The sequence below is a fragment of the Hippoglossus stenolepis genome, chromosome 13 (assembly GCF_022539355.2).
Source record: "Hippoglossus stenolepis isolate QCI-W04-F060 chromosome 13, HSTE1.2, whole genome shotgun sequence".
Lineage (NCBI taxonomy): Eukaryota > Metazoa > Chordata > Actinopteri > Pleuronectiformes > Pleuronectidae > Hippoglossus > Hippoglossus stenolepis.
Window position 1 is genome coordinate 10338055 of NC_061495.1, and position 24242 is coordinate 10362296.

The 24242-nt window shown below is 41.3% G+C and overlaps 1 protein-coding gene across 1 annotated transcript; it reads right to left on the reverse strand.

Annotated features, from left to right (window-relative positions):
* Positions 1-44: 44 nt before the first annotated feature.
* bard1 (BRCA1 associated RING domain 1) lies at positions 45-23438 on the reverse strand. The gene is made up of 11 exons (XM_035175488.2): positions 23226-23438; positions 21403-21459; positions 20626-20774; positions 18971-20031; positions 18360-18440; positions 16600-16772; positions 9990-10116; positions 9759-9891; positions 7526-7618; positions 2767-2864; positions 45-532 (listed from the first exon to the last, which is right to left on the reverse strand). Exons 1-11 carry the CDS (start codon positions 23315-23317, stop codon positions 185-187), a joined length of 2412 nt encoding a protein of 803 aa, XP_035031379.1. The 5' UTR covers positions 23318-23438; the 3' UTR covers positions 45-184.
* Positions 23439-24242: the final 804 nt, after the last annotated feature.

The following is a 24242-nucleotide window of genomic DNA, read 5'->3' on the forward strand; positions in this document are numbered from 1 at the left end:
ACTCTTGGCTCTTGAAAGAAAACATTGCAAGCATAAACTTTAAGAGTTACATTATTGTTTTATTTTTGTGTTTTGATTTATATCAACGTAATCACCAGATATTTAAAAAGCAAAACCCGCATTATGACCCTTATTGAATGACAGTGACAGTAAAAAAATAATCATTTAACATATACAAAAGTGTTTAGACTAATATTAGAGGCTCCGGCACAGGGAGGAGCTGGAAGGCTGCGATGCAGTCGATAATCCAGCTGGAGGGAGCCGACCATACCTTGCCTCGTCTGACCACTGCCGGCTTGTGAGGGCCCTGGGGGTCGAAGATGATGTACTGGGTGCAGAGGGCCTGGTCGGAGCCTGTTAGGGCGTGGTAGGCCGCTGCGCTCAGGGTTTGGGTCACGTCACTGTCGGGCTTGGGCTGTCGGCTCAGCAGCTGACCTCCTCCCTCCCGCAGCAGCTTGGTGAGCTTGTCTTTGGTTGGCGCCTTAAAGGAGCCCAGGAGGAAGAAGAAGCAGCCATCGAAGAGCGGTGGGAGCTACAAAAGACGACGTTTGGAAAGAAGAAATTCAAGCATTAATGGAAATTTGACGATATTTCTCAACCTTGCCCAACCAACACTTCCTTGTGCATCATGGCTGAGAAAAGAAATGATCTGGTGCTTGGGATACAACCTCAGTCCTTGTGAGAACAGTTGCAGAATGAGTAAAGTCCCCTTTTGTTTATGATGAAGTTCAACTCCGACTAATTTCTATGCCACTAAATCCAGCCTCTCATATTACCCAGAGTCAGTGTGGATGCTTTGTGTTTACTTCTTTACTGCGGAGCCAAAGACATTTTTATCGCAACTGCTCTCAGTACCACTAAGCACTGGTGTTTAAAGCAGCAGTGAATTCACTTTCATTCACAGCATCTCTGAAAAGTGGATTTCAAGTGAGACGGCTCTTTGATCACACTTTGGTTTGATTCCTCTTTTTTTGTGATTAGGTTTGATGTTATTTGTCGTATTTTTCTTTAACATTGTATTCGATCAAGAAGGAGGAGAACAGAAGAAACTAACAAAGAAAACAACAATGGGAACATCTTAAATCTACAACTGACAGTTTTTAATCACGTGAACAACAGACATTCTACGGACATTGTCTGGAGCTCATGAGAAGTTTCCCTTTCACACATGTGATGCCTGCTGCACAACAGAGGGGTTTTAACGGTATCTGATAGTGGGAGACCACTGGTCAGCTCGTTCTTTTGTGCTCACTCGACCAATTGCACGTTCCTTTCATTTTACACCACTATCCTTGATTTCAAATCCTAAATATAAAACATGTTCGATATTTCCAGGAGGATCTGATTCAGTCTGTGACGCTAAGATTATGTCTGTAAACCTCTCACACTACAGGATCATTTGACCAGATAATCTGGTCAGAATCAGCTCCTTAACGAAAACGGCCCCTCGGAGAATTCCCTGTTGTCTGCTGATGCCTGTGGCACGAGAGGATTATCGGCCTGATTTCGGTTCCATGTCAGACACAATCTCATACTAGATATATTCTTGTTTGGCTCAGGCGAGTGGGGGTGTCTGGGATAAGCGTGCAGGAGGCATGCTATGGAAGTGAATGTACAGTGGTGTTCAAACCCAGTGTCAGACTTTGGACCACAATGTACGCTGCAGAAATGACAGTGTTTTGGTTCACAGCACATAGCGCACGTCATGTACACTTTGAGTTCTCTAGACATTACACAGACCTTATTCTGAAGAGCTGGTGGTGCTACTACAGTTTAATGTCCAGTCCAACTGATTCAGACATTTTGCACTGAGCTCCGGGTCAAGTGTGGATGAGCTCAGTTTGCTTTCCAAGTCTCTCAAGGTGCTTCTAGTCTTCAGGCAACAAAACACAATATTATGTAGACATGTTTGTGTCCGTGTGTCCATATAAAACAGCAATGGCAGCGATATAGCTGGTTCCCAAGTGTTTGGTTAACACTTCTACATTTAATTACAAGTTTGCAGCTACATTTTGCACTGACCTACTACCTTTTATATTCTCGTCTGGACAGAGAGATTTTTAAACAGAGGGGTAAATATCCGTTTGAAACAATATATGCAGTTGTGCAGAAATGGCGTAAGTAGAGGTACCTGTATGCCTGTTTGTCTTTGTCAGTGTGTCCCTGTGTCCCCTTTGTCATCTAGACAAAGCAGTGGTCCTATTCTTCTTTGCAAAAAGGCACAAGTTCTTTCAAGTGTCATGGTGACTGGTGAATGAGTGTGATTTTCAAGCCTTGCCACAACTTCTAAATTGGTCTGAATTCCTTCGTGTCCACTGTTTTTAGTTTCATCTGGAGTTGTTGTCTTTCTGGAAAACAACTCCTCTAAAAGTTGCAGTTCTCTCGCAGACTGCAGGAGCTTTTCCTCCAGGATGGTGCAGTGTTCATTTCACTGACAAATCTTAAATCCCCAAAAGATGATCATGCAAACACTCCGCTCCGACGTGGGGACAGTGTGTTTCTGCTGATGTATATTGTTTGGATAACACCTCAGGTATTGTCAAAACAGCCTGCCTTCCCTTACCGGTACTTTTCTGTACTTTCTGCATCTGTTTTTGTCCAAGCTGGCACATTTAATGACGTATGTGCTGCTGAACAATGAGCATGCACCACTGTGCCTGGGAAAGGAAAAACACAATCGTCTCCCAAGGACACACGGCTCAAGACAATCGATATTTACCTCTTTCACCAACAGGATTTGTTTGTTTGTGTGTGTGTGTGATTTACCAAGCTACATCTGTTTAGCCGACTGCGCTGGGGGCCTTCTCCCGCTTCGTGCTCAGTTTCGGGCATCCACTTGCCTGCCTGCAGAGATGCCTCCACCCCTGACATCAAAGAGAAGGAAAGAGAGAAAAAATAAAAATAAAGCCACAGCTAATTATGTTGATTTGAAAGAGGGTGACAAGGCAATTGCGAACGGAGGATGACAAAGCTTCTGTCTGTTTTATTACAACGAGTTGGAAGATTTCAACTTCTGGCAAAGCTGCAGCTGTTGACAGCGAAGATGCCCACAGCAAGATGGAGTTAATGATGCAACCCGCGTTTTAAGTAGCTTGAGCTTAAGCAGAATTCGAGCGTCATCTATTTCTGTCTCCAGAGGTTTTACGGAGTCACAGTGGAACTGTGCGGCAGTCAGCATCACGACTTTTTCTGAGTTAGAAAAGAACCTTTTGTTCTCTATTCTTGAGAAAAGCGTCTCTAAAAGACAGAAAACTTTTTTTTAAGTATAGGAAGATGTGGAGGAGGGATCACACCCTTTAATGATCCCGTCACTGTCGCAGATAAAAGATGCTTCTGACAGGACAGAGATGCCGCTGCTCAGAGTAATCAGAATCATTTTGTGAGTATATCTTAAAACAAACCCAAACTCAGATTTTAAAAATTGCAAATCTAGATTCGGTTTCTCGTAGATCGGAGCATGATGCCTGGCTTGAAAGGAGACTTGCGGTGCAGACATTTCTCACATTTCCAACCGTGACAGATACAAACAGTTCCACAGGCCCTAATACTCATCTACAAGGTATCTACATATCTACGTTTCGACACACTTGCATACCCTTGTAATTCATCACATCTTCAGTTGCAGTTTAGTGTTCAACACTATTGCTTCCAGTGGCAAGATATAGTGACACGAAGAGATTAGGGTAAATTTGTGTTGGTGTGTGTGTGTGTGTGTGTGTGTGTGTGTGTGTGTGTGTGTGTGTGTGTGTGTGTGTGTGTGTGTGTGTAAATTACACACATGTATAGAGTCTCGGGAGGGAGGGGTGGAGTGCAATTACATTTCTTCATCCCCCTTAATTACAGCTTTCATTTACTGGGTCTGTGCCAGAGACTTGGGCAGAGAGGAAGGGCGATATTGGGGTTAATCGCTCCGGACGCCGGTGCTTAGTGCTTAGCAGTCATTAGCATATTAGCTAATTACCTTCATATAGACTGAAAGCGGAACATATCTCAAACCTATTCCTTCCTGAGTCAGTAAACGAGTGAACGGCCAGACGAACCCACTTCCTGGATTAATCATGAGACCGGCTGGAACTGTGATCTCATTATGAAGACAATCACTGGAGACCAGAGTTTGACGATATGGAATTTTGAAGTCAAACACTGACACTTTGGCATCGGGACCGGGGAAACAAAGCTCATTCTTTCTTGACAGGCAGTATCCTGAAAACCATTGTCATGCTACACAAGAAATGCAAAAACAAGTATTCAGGGATGCACAGCAGCAAAATAGCCACAGTGGAAACCTGAGTTCAGTCTCCAGCAGTGGTGTGTGTGGGGGGGGGTTTCTGGAAAAAAAACAGCTACAACCTGTGTGTTAAGGAGGAAGCACTTGGGCACACACATTCATCCCTGGGTCAACAGTGGGAGAAGCAGTGAAAAGCACCACAGTGCAGGGAAACAATCTTTTTACAAATTAGGAGAAGAGGAAGAAATATTGTAATTAAAGAAATGCAATTGTCCTTTTCTTTGAGATAAAAAGATCAAACTCACTTCATGTCTGTGCAATAATTAGCGTTCATGTGGTGTTGGAATAATAGGAAAAAGGAGAAAAAACTGTGAAAATGGTACACGAGTCATCCCTTAAAAAACAATTAACATAATTTTACAATCAGCTCTAAATTGTAGCTTTTAATGTGAACTTGTGAAATGTTACACTTGCAAAACGGCATGTCCGTCTCTCACAAGCAGCTAACACCAGACGTTTTTTATGGTTAACGTGCACATGGTGTTTACTGATTTCATGTTTTTTCCACCTTCCGATTTGCAACAACGACCTCACAAATGGGATCTTCGGAGGTGCATGTGAATGCACAGTTAATGCAGAGCTGCAAGAGTTAGCTTAGCCTAGCTTAGCCTAATTTAGCATAAAGACTGGAGGGGGGAGAAACTATTTACCTGGTTCCAAAGTGACACCTCTAAAACCAGCACAATTTAGTTTTTAGCACATGTAGATGTAAGACTCGTATTTCTGTTTGAGTACAGCTTCAACAAGTGAGATGAAACATGCTTAAATATTGAGCTTCAGATGTGTAGATTTATTCTCCTCCTCACTTTCTAAGCTAGACTGAACATGTCTCCAGCTCGAGCATTGAGACTAATATCCATCTTCTGATCTCACTCTCTGAAATCCAATAAGTGCATTTCCCAAAATGTTCCATAATGGAGAAAACAATTTCAATCAATGTTTGATGTTTAATGAAAGCTTAGTTGAGGCTTTTAGCTGGGAAGGAGCCCCATTAGGAAGGAGGGGGTTTATTTTCATGATGGATTTCAAATATAACACTGAAGCTGCTTTTCCAAAGAGAAAAGGCGTTGCAATGCAACAGAAGACCAAGCAGAAGACTGATAAGGAGGTAAGACAGGGCCTGGCCCGGCTGACAGCGATGGCGTATAAAGGCAGGTGACAGTGAGAACTCATACACATACACAAGGCTGGAGACAGATAGGATGGCACAGTGACTGTCGCGAGGGAGACAAGCCGTGTCAAGTGCTCATCCTGCGTGGAGGAAAAAGAAGAAGAAGAAGAAGGGGAGGGGCACAATATGGTCCAAACACAATATCCTATGCAGGGAAACAACCACATACTTCAACAAACAGTGTGTGTGGCATTTTACTCTACACACTCACAGTGAGGAGCACACCAAGGTAGCAGAAAACTCTTTGACAACAAGCCATGTTTTACTTCCCCTGCAGCTGACTTTCTCCAAATATGTGCTTGTTGACATGGTTTCAACAATGCCACAGAGACCGGCTGAGAATAATCAAAAATGTTTTCATCCTGGCACGACTCAAACGTGAAAATAGAGCGAGCCATCTTTTCATCGCCAGTGATATTGAAGCCTTGATTCCCTGATTCCCTGATTCCCTCCCCTTGTCACCCGCCTGCTCTATTTGGCCGTCAGACATGTAAGCAGATGTCTAAACACACACACAGCAGCAGCAGCAGGAACAAATAATTTAGCTGAAAATTACCTGTGGCAAGTGGTTCTTTTAAGATATTCTTCTAATAAAAAAATATTGAGTTTCACGGTTGCCATTCCAAACATAGCACATGATTTAATCTAAGAGGTTACACAGGAACACATCTCAGAGAGTTATGTTTACATATCCCTCACTGCAACCAGGTAAACATCCAATTAATAAAAGTGTTGCCATGTTTCTAATAAAGGTTGGATGTCAACGTGACAAACTGCATACTAGATAATACAACGCCATAGGAGCACATTCTGAGTTGCAGCCAGATATGTTATCTGAGATTAAGGGCAGAACATAAACTCCATTAAGTTAAACAAAAATAGTTTGTGCGGCATATTCCATTTGTTCTACACTGTGGTTCCAAGATTTTTCATGCTGATTCTACACAGTACCACACTATGACAGGAGTCACATTACTGCACCAAATATAAAATCCAAAGGCAGATGGGATTTCTTCACTGAGACTAGAGATGAATGACTCAGTAACTACAAATGTAAAATTGTAGGTAGCAGACAGACAATAACTTAGAACATAAAACAAGATGTGCATCGTTTTAAGAACATATTTCCTTTGGCCACTGCAGCACAAAATGGCTCCCAACCACTTGGTTATGAAAAGAGTCACCAAAAAGTTACTTTTGTTTTAGTACTTAGTGTCTATGAGGAATTCAAATGTAATATATATGAGCCTATACAGAGCTGCTAATACTGCTCGTATTAGAATCATATTTGCAGATGAGGCATAGACTGTGTGTAACAGCAACAGGTCTCCACTTCCTCTCACTGAACACAAATAAAGCTAAAATATGCCCTGTACAAGTGATGCTATCTTTTTTTTTGGCGTCACCTGAAGCCACACACACACATACACATACACATATATATATATATATACACATATATACACATTCTAATCAATAACCTTTCGTTGTTTTTTATAGGCAGTAAATAACTGTGGGAATAAAGCCTGATTTAATAAGAAGGGCATTAAGTAATCTGTAGAGACTATAAATCAATAACTGACACTTTTGTTTTTATATCTAATAAAAATCTAACTATCCAAAAACCAAAGCATTTTAATACTTAATCTTTGTGTATCTGTCCAAACTCTTATATTGTAACTTGCACATTAAATGTGACCAAGGGGCAAATTTTCAACCACAGCCTTGTTGATGAGTGTAATATTTTGTTATGTAATTCTGGAGCTGCAGTGATGAGAGCGAGTGTTCAAACTATCTAGACTGAATTAATGGAATGAAAGCATCTGAGCACAATAAATTGCCACATAATTGTCATTCATTGTCCCGGTGAACTCGCATCTCTCGGTTAAAAGCCCTCAAATTGAGGAGAAAATGCATCTGACGTTCTGGATATTTTAGATAAAATCTACTTCATTGTCACTTCAGTGGAACGTTTCCAGTATTCCAACAGCACCATTGTCAAACAAGAACGTCCAAAACAGAATCCGCAGAGAGCTGCCACAGCCAACAGCTCTCTCCATACTTACAGCTGTATCTGACAACCCAGCAGCCAGCAAGAAGACCCAGAAGTGTGGAGTAGGTGGTGGGCATGTGTCCCTCTGGCACCACGACATGGCTCACTGGAGGGAGAAGACAGACACACACATGCACCAAAGCCAAATTGAAAAGGTACAAATGAGCCGTGCTGCACGTGCATGAATAGCTGCAGCTGCTGTCCTCACATTTCTGTCAGAATCTGCAGCTGCACATTGTGTTAGTTTTGCATACCGAGACAGGTAGGTGGTTAAGGCCCTGTCCCAATTAACCCCTTAGCCCTACCACGAGGCCCTTCCCCTTTGTTTTGCACTTGGCCGTGAAGGGGTATTGTTGTCCCATTTCTCTATGTGATGTAGGTGTAGTGGCCACTTAGCCCTTCAAACACCCCTTAAACTGTAGGGTATTAATATATATATTAAATCAGTAGCAAATGAAAATGTTATTGAATCGTTGTGACAAGCGTTTCGGGAAAATCGCTATTCACGCCGTCAAAACCAGCATGTGAACAGCATGATTGAGAGTAACGAGTAACTGTGTCCCGTACATGAAGTTTGAAAAAAAACGTTTTCAGTGCGGGGCAGAAGTTTCTATGGACATGACTAACGTTACATTGAAATAACCGTAAACACACTGACTGACTGTGTATTGATCAATAGATCAATCTGTCCCATCTGTCCTGCAGTTGTCAGATTTGTCACTATTATAATGTTAGTTAATAACGGTTGTTAATATAATAACGTTAATTGATATTTTTTGTTATTCTAATAACGTTGGCTGGATGCCGATGATGTAGATGAGTCATGAGGAGGCATTTTCTCTGTTGTTTTATTACGTCTGAAGATGGAGTCACCAGTTACTTCAATTGTATTGGATTTGGCTGCAACACTGTTTACCCCTGAAACTCCAAAAGGGTTTTTTTTTGGACTCAAACACTTCACCCTACCCTCCATCGGCAGAGTGGTGAGTAGATAATGAGAGAAATTTTGAGTGAACTATCCCTTTGACACAACTGCAGCAGACGACTAATATTTATGGATTTCATACTTGATTTATTTAATTAAAGTAATTTGTTTCTTGTTTTTGTCTGTGTTAATTATTTAGAGATGCACTTTACTTCAACCAGAGTAAATAAGTGAGCTTTCTGTAAACCTGTCAAACAGTTCATGGCAAAACATAAAAAGGCCAAGCAACGGCATATTTAATAAAAAGCTTCAGACAAGGACACATAATTATAACTTCATTAAAAATTTAAATACAGTCTGACTGCCTCTTCATTCAACAAGTGAGCGCAGTTGACAAGCGCAAAATGAACATAATTATATCTCCAGGGCAAAACCTTCTTACATTGTGCACTAATGGCGGATTTGGGTGGATTTGTCGCTTTGAATTCCAAATGTGTAAAAAAAAAATAAACGTTCTCTGAAAGCAGCTACTTCCGCCCCTGCGGTCAGAGGAAGGAGAGCTGTGAGGAACACTTCTGTTTTTCATGAGTGCGTATTCATCACCCTGACACCACCTCCAAACATTTTTATGAGGAATGATTTCAATTACTTCAGCTCGCTGGTATTCTCCCAGCCATTACTATGCAACAGTGAAGGGGCTTCTGTATCACAATGATGTATACGGCTCTAAAAGCACTTGTTAGTTACTGTTGAACTTTCATGAGTGATAATGCTCAAGCACCTACTGCTGGCTTTTACAATACGAGGGGGGTCTGTGTTGGATAGTGAAGCCTATTAAGCCTGGCTCGGCAGACATTGTAAAGGACCATTTACAACAAAAGTCTCACCTCAGGTTAAACTGTACAGTAAATAATGAACATAGTGGTTAGGGCAAGTGACGCACATATTGGGGTGTTGAAATTTGCCCATCCAACACATCTTTTAGTTGAACAAGGTATTCCAATAATGTTGAATTCACTCATAGTAAGTCGCTTTGGATAAAAGCGTGAGCTCAATGAAATGTAACGTAATGTAATGTAAATGTAATGGTTGATTACCTTTTAGGGTGTTTGGCAATAACTAAGCTTACCAGCCTTGGTCCCAATATACCAGTGATTGGATGGAAATTGCAGTTAATTCGCTGTGTTGCTGTGAGACTATGTGTCAATAAAAGAACGTTCCAAAGCAATCATGCACGACCATAATCTAAGGGGCTTTGCTTGGAACGTCAAAGAGGTTCAAGCCCACTGCGGAGGTTGTTTTGGAATTGTACCAACGTTACCTGAGCCAGAGAAGGTGTCACTCATCTTCCCTCCCAGTAGCTCTCCCAGTTTGGCCAGTTGAAGCTGGGCTGGCTGAGGAAGCTTGCTGGGCAGAAACACCAGCAGTTCATCCCTCCTCGAACACTCACTCACCTATGACAAGGCATAAATTTAGAAATGTCTTCGGCTACAATGCGAGAAAATCAGCACTCTAGCCTTGACAATTTTTAAAAAGGGACATATAGACATACCGCAGTGAGGCTGGCTGAGGGGCTGAAAGATGTAATCGCACACTGGGTTCCTTCTGCAGCTTCCTGGAAAATCTGCAGCATCTCCGCGCTCACGGCATAATCTGCAGGACGTTTTCCATGCAGATTACTGTGGAGAACATCCAAAAAGATAAAGTGTGTCAGTCTCTTAGCTGGTGACCACGAGCACTGTCAGACATGTCGAAACTGATAACAGAAATAACATAAAAGTTCAGTTATTATAATATAAAAGTTTTTTAACCTTTTACATTAAAAGTTGTTTTAATCACGGCTCTCTGTTCTGACTGAGGGTTTTAGTCAGTTTATTATGTTTTATTTCATTTCGTTTTTACCTTTTTCTCAACTGTGAAATTTTTATGCTTTAATTCTAACGTGGTCTAAAGCCCCTTTACCAACATCTGGCTTTTGTCTGAAACTTGGTTATTGTATTAATGTGAACAAAATCACAGAGGCAGAACTACTACAAATTATGTAATACAAATTACAAAGTGCTGCAAATAGGGGGACAAACTGTCAAAAGGTTTCCAAATGCCAAACATAAGACTTCTAACCAGACTAGAAAAATAAGGAAAAAACTCCTGTTCTCCAGTAAAATCATAATGCAAGACTTTATAGGCTCAGATATTGACTCAGCCCACCTCATTTCCTGGATCTTTCAAGCCAAGGCTCTTTGCAGTGTGGTTTTAGAGGAACATCTTTGATATTTCTACATCATAAATCCAAGGTCTTAAAGAAGGTAGTCATTCTGTCATATCATTTCATCCGATCCGGCAAATTTGGGTTGTTTTTTATATGACTGGCCAAGCAGGACATTAAAAATCAATATTTGCCAGTCCAGAGCTCAGAGAAAAACAATTTGGCAATATCACACCCGGCTTGTTCTGTGAAACTGCGCACCCATGTGTGTCATTCACTTGTTGGAGCATAATTGTCTGATATGAGGTTGGGCTGAAATCTGCACTCTACTTCATTCAGAGGTCATCGTGTCTGTAAACAGCACAGCAGACCCACTAATGCAGAGCAAAAATCAGCACTAACTTTTTTGGCTCTCTCATTTACCTGCTGAGGAGGCAACCTTCCCTTTACAGCTGCACTATAATCATTTAGCTGTGATACACTACACCCCCTTTAGAACACAGTTATATGTAACTGAGGCTCAGTATAATCTCAAAAGCAGCATTATGCATACAGACTCACAGAGATGAAACTGCAACCACCCCCGAGCTACAACAGGAACACTGGAGAAACAGCTTCAAAGTGTGTATCCTCAAGTTTGAGAGAGCTACAAGAAACACGACTATGGTCACCTTGAGAGAAGAGGGACAGGGGGGGGGAGAAATCAAGAAAAAAGTACAAGAGGAAGTGGAGAGGAGACGCAGAGAAGAACCAAGCTCGGCAGGTCGTCTCTAAAAGATTAGGCGTCAGCAAAGATAACACCTGGGGGACAATTAATAGGTCCACTGGTCCATAAAATAATTCATTTGGATTCATACCCCCAGCCACATACACCCACGCAAATAAACAAACATAAGTGTCCCTGACACTTATACATATACACACACACACACACACACACACACACACACACGCACGCACGCACGCTGGTGTATGCAGCAGCACGTGAGGAGAATATCTCAAGAAAAATAATAACAAGGAAAAAATGTGCAGGAGGTAAAGTCACAAACAGTCTCCCACAAAGCCTCTGCTTAAGCACCCGAGTGGGAGGATGGTGGTGGTTCGAATGGATGCCTCCTGCAACCACGACTCTTATTCGAACCAGGGGAGGAGATTCAAATAATACTTTCTGGATAAGATCCAAGGGCCCTAACAAGATAAATAATATTCCAGGAACCCCCTCATCTATTTCCCTTGGAATAACTTGAAATAGTCTATAATGTATTTTTTTGCAAATGTATTTAGTTATGTGAACTATCAACACAAGAGAAGCGTCTTACAAAGAACCCGACTATCGTGCCTGCTGTGTAGAATTCAATGCATTTATTTTAACCTAAAATGTACATGTAATTGGATTTCTGCTGTGAAACCAAACCTCTTTGGTTTTTTGGGAAGTCAATTCAAAATTCAAACCAAGCTTAAGATCACCCAACATGTAGCAGAGCTTTTGAACTATGTGAGCTCAGCAGTAAGTCTCAACAGTTTTTTAAGTCTAATGATAGAAACACATGGAGAGTAACTGATGAGGCAGAGGGCGAGGCCTGAATGCATTTTTAATCAAAAGGTTCATTAGTTACATTTCCTCCTCAAAGAACCCACTTGGATCAGCTGGCTGATGTGGACTATATTGATGATACAGTACATTAGTCACCCGCAACTCCATTCAACTCAAATCCTTGTTCTGCAAGTGCCCTCCTCCTGACATCAAACATGCGTGAATCACAATTAACGACTTTGCTCAAAAAAAGGAGATGTCATGGACGAACAAAAAGAAAAGTTAGAGAATAAGAGATAAAACTCATCAGAGCTTTGCACTCTGAACATTTGAACACTGATAGTCTACGTGATGGAGCACATTTCAAAGACTGGAGGAACAGAGGAAATACCATCCATCACTAGAAAGTGAAAGTATTGTCATGTCCATATCATCTTAAATGGTGCCCTGCGGAGTTTTCTGGTAAACAAAACAAATTCACAGTTTCTCCGGAACACATTTAGTGTGTTAGTGAAGTCTAGCAAACATTAGTTTCTTTCCTCATAACAACACTTCCAAAAAACGAATTTGTTTGCATTTTTAAACATACACCATTTACACCGGTGTTTATTTGCTCGCTCTTTCTTCACAGTTTTGTTGGCATATTGCTGTGTTTTCCTGTGTATTATCGTGTATCATTGGGAATGGCTCAACAATTGCCAGAAGTGTGCATCATGTTGGCATGGTTGTGTCAATGCATGTCCATGGTAACACACAAAATGTTATATTCAGTGTTGGCTGTAAAAACCATTACTTTTTGTTGTAAGGTCTGTGTGTGAGGCAGGTGATGATAAATTACATCTGTATGGATTCGGTGCTTCAGGCTTAAGGTGGTCATTGGGAACAAAGCAACAACTAACTCAAACGCACTGGGTTCTTGTTTCCCCACATCTCATAAATACAAATCCATTTTTAAAGTGCATTGACATGAGCATAAATGACTGGGAGCAAATGTGAAACCTTTTTTCCTTTCAAGCGCCATTTCAAATTTTGAAAGGGGTGCTGTACTTAATTATTGAACACATATTTAACACTAACCTCCCGAATGTGATATTTGGAACTGCTTCTCAGATGATAGTGATGATGATGCTACGTATCCTTTTATTTACTTTGTCAAGTGTTAGTAGCTCTTTAACAGCAACAAGGATTCTTTACAAATGCTTCTTCTAAATGAGGTTTTTACTCACCACAAACATGTCCACAGTATACAGTCTTGTGAGAGCTGCTTGTTGGGCAGATAGAGCTTTCACTTTATCTAAGAGCATGTTTCCTCACAACTCATCCAGTTTAACTGCATGTTTCCATCTGAAAAGACTTGAGATTCAATTTTTTTCCATCCATGTGAGCGAAACTATAGAAACTAGGAACACTGGCTTGTCTTTTACCTCAACAAAAAAAATAGTACTTTGTCTATTTCTCTTGAAAACTGTGACACTCTGCATTTACATTTTTCTTGTCTACTGGCGCCATTATACTCGCAGGAGATGCCATGTAACAGTTGTGTGTTTTGTTCATTCTGACCGTGACCCGACAAGCAAACAGTAACTGGTCTCATGAGAGACCTTTTTGCATTTCTGAGTTATTTTTATAATTATGAATTGGCTTGTGAGCTGGATCATCTGTCTCACTGTTCATCCGTAACATATGCGACCAACTACCACCTTGCAGGTTTGTCCAAATATGCTGCTCATGTACATAATTTTTGCTTACAGAGCTGAGATTTACTCAGGAGCCCCACTGTGAATCCCGTGTAGCTTCTATGAAAATGCTTACACATGTTGTTTTTGAGACAACGGGGTATGGAACTATGTATAAAATATATTAGTATTAACTTAAAGGTTTAGTGTGTAGAATTCAGTGAGCTCTAGAGGTGAAGTTGCATGTTGCAGCTGAATACCCCTCACCTCACCCTCCCCTTCCAAACATGAGAGAGAACCTGTGGAAACCTTGAGTTGTCAGAAAAACTCAAAAGGTGTTTAGTTTGTCCAGTTTGGACGACTGTAAAAAACATGGCAGCCTCCGTAGAGAGGACCCACTCCGGTGTAAATACAAAGTATTTAAACATAAAGGGTCCATTCTACGGTAAAGAAAACAGCAATTTGTACAATTTAGATGAAACACACTAGTGAAAACATCACTAGGAATATTTTATATTCAATTTCTGCCAATAGATCCCTTTCACTTAAACCTTACTTTAAGAGTTTACCACTTTCAAGACTTCATTCAATATCAAAAACTTGATCTGGAATGGACTCAGTCACTGGTCTAGAGGACAGGGCCAAAACATTGACAAATTGCTCTCCAATATTTTAAACCTGAAGTGCACACACACACAAAACAGAGAAACAATGAAGATCTGCAAACCCTGTATTGCTATGCACGAAACTGTGTGCCAGTCATTCCATTAGGGATTGTGTTGCCTCCTTTGTGTGTATGTGTGTATGTGTGTGTGGCAAAAGAAAGCCTGGGGCAAGGATTGCGTTTATCTTACAGAGTCCTGACAGACCGGGCCAGTCACTGCCAACTTGTTTGCCTTGCAGACAAGTAATATAGGTAAAGAGAAGAAAACACAAGACTCTGCAATCAGGACCCATCAAGGAACAGAGGCATATAAGATGAAATGAAGACAAAGGACAGAAATGACCATTTGCAAATCTTTGTGATTGTTAATCCTTCATGAAATGATTGCAACAAGAGCAATAACTGACACACTGACCCTGAGCAACTACTCCATTGATCCCACTGACCAGCGTTCTCCCCCTCATTATGGACATTGTGCTACACATCCACCCTGCCTCCTCAGGCCAGAAACGCTGATGCAGCATCAACTGATTGCCCAACGAATAATCAGCCTCAATCGATCTTCTTACATCTGCGCACCTATGCACTGCACTAACACATGCCATGTTCTTAATTATAAAAAGCTGAATGCCTGGTACAATGCATGAAAAATAGGAAACCAAATGATTTATCCAATAAGACGAAAATAAGCACCAGTGCAGAATAATATAAGCAGCTATATAATGTAATGCAATGATGTACAAATGCTGTATAATATACAATAAATGTTCAGTTTCTGTTGAAGTTTCTACTTTATGTGTGTGACTCAGTTGAAAGGCATTCGTGAAGCATTTTGTCGACTGCTTCTAAAAACACTGAGGGGAAAATATAACAAAAACAGGATTCAGGGATTTTAGTTTGGCTGTTTCTCCATCTAGTGCACTAGCGATGTGCCAGAATCTAATTTTCATGCTTTTGATAACTGGGACCAAAAATATCACAGTAAACAAATGTGATCATCATATTTTTCATATAGACTGAAACTTGTTTATAAAAAAAAAAAGAAGAGAGACACAAATCTGGAGGCTACTGCATATAACCTCAATTTAGGAGGTCATGTTTTCGCCCCCTGTCTGTTTGTTGGTTTGTTTGTCAGCGGGATTACGCAAAAACCACAGAACGGTTTTCCATGAAATGTGGTAGAACGATGGGTCATGGGCCAAGAAAGAGCCCATTAAATTTCTGTGCAGATCCAGATGAAGGGGTTGGTCCAGCATTTTAAATCTCTTTCGCTAACATTTTCAGATAGGGGGCTAACATCTATGAGTTTGTGCAATTTGCTGGGCTTGATTGAAGGGGCACTATTTGGTTTGTGCTGTACCGAGTGTCATTCTAGTTTAAAAGTAGCCCAGGATTGCCAGAGAACAGGTCTGAGAAGCGCCGTTCATTTTTGATCAAAATGCCTGTGGAGGAAATTAGACTGACCAATTAAATCAACAAATACTGCAGGTACAGGCCAGAAAATACACTGACCTGCTCCTTCAATACTGTCACGTCAGTGGATTCAGACCACTGCAGCCATCATGGTTATTAAAGAAAATGCTTCTGCTGTGCTGCTCGGTCAGTTATCTTATCAAACCCACCCCATTTCAGATAAAAGACTGTGATTGGCCCGACCTATCTCAGGACAGATGGACATCTTTCTGAATGGGAGGGAGGCCAGAGCAAACTGCAAAACTGAACAGAGCCGAGCTCAACGATTTCAGTTTCCAGGCTAAATCAAAACAGAGTAGTAATTTTAGCCATGGGAAATAATTTTTCAATCAGGTTTCAGGGACCCGTATTGTTTTTAACTGTCAGATATAAAATCTCTCTTTTAACTATAGCTATTAGACAATCTTGTTTTCAGGTCAGACCTACTGGTGAGCACTTTCAGAAGACCAGTGACGAGCAGAACACACATTCTTGGCATTTCCTCGCTTGTCCTGAGACCTTTTGCACAGAATGATCCACATTACATGAACAGGTCTGACACTCATCTTGTGGTGGTTCACTTTGTGCATTTCACCTGTAAAACTGCATGTATGAAAAAGAACTGCTTACAGTACGCTCTGTGAGGCTCCAAGCTGCAGCAGCAGTTTGACGATGGCTGGATGTCCGTTCCTCACGGCGTCGTGCAGCGGAGAATCGTTTTCATAGCCAGGTGTGTTCAACAGGGCTCCCTTTGAGATCAACGCCTCCACAACTGCCATGTGACCCAGGTTACACGCTTCGTGCTGGAACAAAAAAAAGCAACAACCTTCACAAATTATACTGTTCTGCTTTGATCTGGTTTATCTCTTTCATGCTCAAAAACACTCATTCTTAGTTTTCCCTTAACTCACATCTATTTTCGATCACTGTAAAATCCATTTCTTTTTCAGATGATGCTGTTAGTGAGGAAGATGCTTCAAATATCGGCATGGTAACGTTTTTGATCCAGCATACATTTCCTCCTCTTGGATAATATATAAAAGTGGTCAATTGACAAACTGCTTAACATATTACAGCTTAATCCCATTTCATTAGTTATGTAGAGAACGCACCCAGGAACTGGGCTACAACCATCGCATTCCCAGTATCAAGCCATACAACGTCAAAAGTGTCTTACCTGGGCTAAAGAGAAAAGGATTGTAAGCCGCAAGCCGAGCTGTAAGTTCTAATCATCGAAAACAAGGCTGGAAATACACTGTACATGTAATGAATCTAAGAATAGATGAAAGTTTCCCTTTTTGAATTTAATTTTGAAACTATACTATACCACTATATTCTATATATTTTTTTTTAGATGCACCTGTATTGTCTAGAAATAAAAAACGCTCTTCTCCAGATTTCCAACCAATTAGAACGAATTGCCGTTTGTTTTTTTTGAAAATGTTGGGATACAACCAATAACACGTTTGTTAGTGCTGACCATCTCCAGCAGACAAATGTTTATTTTTGCTCACAGAAAGGAACCAGAGGTTACTGATTTGTTTAGTACATATGAAAATCTGTCCTTCAACTGCAGCTTGAAGCTTGACAAACACAGTGAGCTCACACAAACGTCCAAGTTTCCTTGAACCCCTAACATTATCCGAGCAATAAATCAAACCAGGTATTATGGTGCTGAGAGTATGTGTTAGAGTATGTGTTTCAACACATCCGAGAGATGTAGATGATTGTAGCATGTCAGGGTTGTCCGCTCCAACACCTTTGCAGACACATAAAAATCAGTCAAACATGAATATGTTATTGACACCATTTCAAAGATCAAAACTGAAATTGAAAACTGGGATTGGGTCTGAGCATCTTGACAGCAAGTAGCCACGTGAATTGCTGCACTAAGATGTTGGCAAACGCTCTCATGTTCTTTCTGTATATAAAAAATGGTTACTCAGGCAGCAGTTATGGATCTTTAGGCTTTAGGCTAAAGTATTAAAAACAGCACAGGTTACATGTTTTAGGGTAAGCCGGCGTGCATGAAAAAGGCTGCACTTGCAGTAATTAACTCAGGATTAGAAGCCTTGATATCTGCTACAACACACAAAGCGAATATGAAGACAAAGCAGAGTCTTTGTGACCATGTCTTAGATTTACATTAAAGTAAAAGATATGGTTTGTTTTTTCTTACAATGATTCAATAGACCGACTTAAATGTGTTCTTGGTTTCATTTGAAGAAACAGGACGCACACAAAATAAGCAACACTCCAGACCTCTTACATTGAAGCAAACAACAAATTGTTTGAATCAAGCGACTGTTGTTATGTTGATGAAACATTTTGTCACCGAGCTCCTCCACACAACAGATTTTCAGATTCATCACTTGTTCCATTATTCTTACCAGAGGTGTCCACCCAGCATTATCCTTCAGGTTAGGGTCAGACCCCTGGTCCAGCAGTTCCTTGACAGCTTCTACATCTCCCTGAAGCAAGCGGAGAGAACAACAAACTGGAGGTCAGAACTGCAAGACTTGTTAACGTAACCCTTCAGACACAGCTGCTGATCCCGGCGTACAAGAGCCCCGGTGTTTATCAATCACACTCCACAGTGGGCCATTGATTACCTTGTCTGGGATCCAGAGGGGGATTACAGCTGTGTTTACAAGGATTACTGTAAAAATGGTTTACTCCCAACGGGGAAGAACATGGCTGTCTGATCACCTGAAGACAAACATGTTCGAGTTTGTTAAAGAGCAAGTTTGCATCTTGCAATCTCATAATTTTTACTTCTGACAAATAAGTGCAGACATAGCAGGAATAGTAATTTTGCGAGACAGCGTATTTTTTATATAGTTTAATTCTGATTCAACTTATTTATATCTAATTTAGTTTGATATTTAAACACTTAATAAATTTAGCATGTGGTGCAAAAATACAGCAGCCTGTGCATTTGCAGAAAGCCGCAGAAGCCAAACAGAATGAAGTAAATCATTTTGATTATTTAAAAAAAGACCTTAATAGCAGATAGATGCAGCAGGGTCTCTCCCTTGTGGTTCCTCTTCATAATTGCAGGGCTTCCTGGGCTGACCCGTCCATGAGGTGAAGCATAAGCACCGGGAGATTTTCTACCAACAGCGGCTAAGACACGGGGGCTGCGCTCATGCTCCTCTCTGCAGCCGTCTTTGCTCTTTTCCCACCTGGGGCTTGTCAAAACTGAAGGGTTAAGGACGACGGGCGATATCTGATCCTGTGTCTTTCTCCTTCGGCCGGGGGAAGCCCTGGGCCTTTTTGGCGTGGTCTCCTCTGTGTCAACTTTATCCGCCACTCTGGTTCTTTTTGAGGAATTCTTCGGAGGAGAAACGTTATCCTGTTTTTCAGGATCGCCATTTGGATTGTGGTCATTTGCGTTTTGCTTGATGACACTGTCCGACATGCTCTGATCGGCTGAGACTTGGCGATTCATTTCAGTGCCGCTGCCCCCTGAGAGGCTTTCCATCGTGGTGCTCCTGCCAAGGCTGAGGTCAGTCGTGCTCCCCTGTGGCACTTCAGACTGAGGCTGCTCCAACATGACAGCAGGGCTGAGGAAGGAAACCCTTTTACTGGACCTCCTTGCTCCTACGGCACGTGGCTGCTCCTGTTCCTTTGAGGTATCTACCGCCTCTGTGATCCCCCATTGCTTATTTATGGTCTCCAGCCTCTTCTTCTTCACCGTCTGCTTACTCTGCTTTCGAGTGGCTCTCTGCACCAACGCCTTCCTGTTGGCAGCATTTTTCTTAGTTGACCTCTTCTTCCGTTGTCCGTTTCCATTGTCGCATGTTTGAGAAGAAGAGCCGGAGTCTTGCGAGGACGAGGTGAAATTGAAAACTGACAGATCCTGGTGTTGAGCAGTAATTCTGTCTGGCTGTGCTGCAGCTGTTTCTCCAGACGACCTGCTGTCCGGTGCGCTGACCTCCGAAGGCCTCTCCACTGTGCAGCGCACCTTGCGGCTGCGGGGGCTGAACCAGATCTTGAAGTTCTTCTTGTGCTTTAAGACGGGGCTCCCAGGTTGTGTCTGAATCTCAGCAACTGAGGAGTCTGTAATGAATCAATGTAAAAACACATTTAACAAAACAACAACAAAAAAATTCCCCTCTCCTGCTCACGTACTATAATTTTACCTTGTGAATTGCTGTCAAAAAGGCTTGTTGTATTTGTAATAATTTTCCACTACCCGCCAAGATGAAAACAATAATACCACCAAACTCTGAATTATGTTTTGCCAGACAATAATACTGACATTTGACAGCGGTAGAGAAATACCCAATTGACTCACTAGCCCTTAGTTATTACTCTGTAAATTTAGACACCGCAAACAGGAGATTTGTTCACATTTTAACAACAGGGCTTAGAAAGTCGCCCCACAGTTAGTTGTCAGAGCTGAGATCTACTTGCAAAGTAAACACTACTATGGTTATCTGAATTTCAATTACTGTCATTTGCAGGAGACTGGATGAGCAATTAAAGAAATAAAACACAGGAAGCACCCACTTATGCTGTCATTGAGGCAGCGGATTGAAGGAAACAGAGATGGAGATGGGGGCAGACGACCGTGGGGTGAAAGATAATGAATAGGACGAATGGATTTCAAAATATAACTCAAAATTACGCTTTCAACCAGCTAGCATCTACCTGGTTGGTCTGCGGGATTGAGCAGGGAGTCCAAACCGCAGAAGAGCTGTATAATGCTGCTCAGCTGCCTGTTGATCTGGATGTCCTTCACCCATGCAGGGCTATGACACACCACGCAGCCATCTCCTGCCCGGGGGCCGGCACAGGACCTGAGCGAAAAAAACATTCTTTGGATTAGGCGTCTATATCTCAGATCAGGAAAAACGAAATACAAGGTTATCGATTTTGTTTTGAAGACCATTCAGTCATGGAGAGAAGGAATATATTATGGCTGCAATTTATGCCTTTCGAGACATTAAATAAACATTTGACTTCGTCGACACATTTAGCCCCGTTAACTATATATTGCCATGGATATGCAGTATTTCATTCACATATTCAATAAGCCCCATAAAACAAGAATTACATGCAGTTAAAAAAAAATTGTTCCAAAGCATCTGGTTTTGATTGTAGTTTGATGAATCTATTTAAATTCCCCTTTCATTATTAAAATAAACTTTAGTTTAGTAGAAGTTGTTTCTTATGATAAACACTAAACATTAACGCAGCAAACTATTATTGACTGATTATTGTGACTAAGTAGTTGAACATTGTGGTAATTTTGTCAAAGCAGAAAAAAATCATGCAGGTTTTAAATATGAATATTATTGGCCTGACAGTAGCAGAACTAAATGTAGTGGGCCTTCATTTAAACTATTGTCTAAACCAGTATTTGACAAATAAGTGTCCTCCATGATACAGGTCAGAATAAAATGTGTTTAAGTGGGGTTACATTACCTGCACACCATATGCTCACACATTCCGAGACACACGGGTTCCTTCATTAAGTTCGAGCTGGAAAATAAAAGACAAATCATTTAGAAGTGGTCAGTACAGTTAGAATCAGCAAGGTCACCTCCATCACCAAGTATTAGTGCCTCCCAGGCCTGTGTGCAGAGGAAAGAATAGTTATCTGCCATGTTGCTAATTAGCACTTAACACATCCACTGAGGCTGATTGGATTATTGTTGCAGCAGTAGTATGCAGTCATTAAACCAGTGTTATAATGAAACTCTGGCAGGATGAAGGTAGATTATAGGGAATCTGTTTACAAAGCAACAATGTTAGGACTGGTTGGGAGAGCACACGTTGCTGGGAGAAGACCTCATCGGAAATATAATGCAGAACATAAACTTCTGCAGTCACTGCATAGAGCAGTAGTTCCTAAACCAGGGGTTGGTACCACCTGGGGGGCCGAAAGATGATTACCAGAAACAAAATACAATTTAAAAACAATAAAAAATAGCAAAACTGCTTTCTTTGTCTACACGTGACAGCGTCATCAATAGCAGGTCAGTTTCCAGCACCACAGGAAGCATTCCAACATGACGATTATGGGATTATGGGGTTGCAAGTCCCTGTCACGGTTATTTTGCAGGTCATGTGCTGAAAAGTTGGGGAAACTCTGCTACAGAAGACGTCCCTAGCAGCTGCATGACAGTCAGATTTGGTAATATAACCGGATTGTGGAGACAGCAGAGAGCAGCAGTGGGATCTCAGACCCTGCATAGAGTACATTTACATCTGCATAGCAGTCCACGAACACAGAGTAGGACCCCTCCTCCATGTCTCACACACTCATCATCCCCCTGCCTCGTTGGCTGGATGTACTGAAGCAGGGATCAGATTGTGTAACAGGTACCTCAACATCTTGTTACATGTCCACACACTCACCCGAACTAAATCAACCCACCCACACACCCACTCACCCACTCACTCGCCCCATCATTTACAGCAACACCTTGCAGAGGAGTATTCTTTGAACTGCACCTATTACACACAATGCCTTTTATGAAGCTCTCATTACCTAATTCTACCTTTTGTTTGTTTCCACAATCAGATTTGAAACTGCAGTCTCTCTTCTCACTCAACATGTCAGTTTGTTTATCCTCAGTCTTCTCCGGCTGTGTCAGGTCATGTGCTGCATATTGTTCTTCCCAAGACACAGCGTTTTATTCATCTGGAATGACTGATCGTTTTAATCATATTATGTGATGTCTCTTGTATAATAGAGAACTGTCATTCACTTTCAGTCTGTACAGTGTTCCTGTGATATTGTTGGTTTATCCCAGCTTAGCACAGAGGAAAGCTTACGATCAAGAGACTTGATTTGAGTTGAAATGTGTGTAAAACCCAGCAGACAGCAGTAAGGGCCTAACTAAGGTTTAGCTTGAACATTAGCAAACAATGGGCACCGTTGACGTTTTACTCAGAATACCGTTATCTTTCAGTGGCTTTGCCATTCTGCTAAAACACTTACGTTTCCAAGCAAGTGACCCATAACCGTGAAAATAACATACATGTTATTGTTTAGGTCGACCTAACAAGCTAACATTAAAATGCTGACGCACTGGTTAGCCTGTTATAACCGAATATCTGTACCACTGCACAAACAGGCGTTGTTTAAATCACTGCTAACTTCAGGCGTTTCAAAATAAACCCTGTTTGATTTGACAACATTGGGACTGTCAGTAACAGTTATCGTACACAACAATGGAAGCTCCTTCATAACAAAGCGAGTCTCCACCTCTCACTGTAGCTAAACATAACATGAAACTTACCATTTGGAGCAAAGCAGCAGGCGGCGGAAGTTGGCAGCCGCCTCTTTAGTTTTCTTCCAGTCTTCTGTCTGCACGGAAACATGATCGTCCATCGTCAGGAGGAGTTATGCGTGTGTTCTCTCCTTTATTACTTTAGTTTGCGAACCGACATCACAAAACAACCCCAACTTACTTCCGTGTTACTTGCATCTCGCGCCAAGTAGCAGGAAGTTGGCTGGGCCACGGCGATGACGTAGGTTCCGGTGCTCCACCAAACTATATAGAGGGTGTTTTATTTTTCTGTTACACCGATTTATAATGATTCATTATACTGTGAATGATCTATTTATTTCAATTAAAGTTAACACAGAGGATGTATAGATACAATTTGTTTATTTAACATGTCATTATTGTAGGTCTTTGTAATTTATCATCTGACACGGTTGTAATCACCAGAGTTAACTCATCAGTCCAAAGTTTTTACATTTTCTAATTTTAAAGATGCACCAGCGCAGTACTTTTCATTCCAGGGCAAAACTGTTTCCCCTAATGTTTGTATACGCTCAGTTTATTTCCGCACTGATGATAGCAGGCCCAGCTAATGTATCATCATTGGTTTAATGCATTAACCAAATGCCATTGCAAACAACTGAGGATGCACAAACGTGTGTGAACAAATATCCCCTCTCAGTTTAAATGTCATTGTGTGGTCTCCACTCAAGCAGAATATCCCAGGCCTATCTGAGGAATATTAACAAAGTTTGTGTCGTCCGGGTACCATTATGTGCACTGCGGATACTTTTCATTATCATTTCTTTTGTTTGTGTTTATAAATTTGTTTTTACACAATTTCATTTCTAAATCAACCAATGGCCTTATCAGGTTAGCTCTATATGTTCTATACTCAATGATAATTGAACAGGAATTTCATTCAGTAGAGCGCATACCTCAACAGTCCCCTTAATTTGAACATAGCCACACAAAGTTATGCACACTTATAGATATTTGTCTTCTAAGTGTGTCTCATTTATCTCTAAA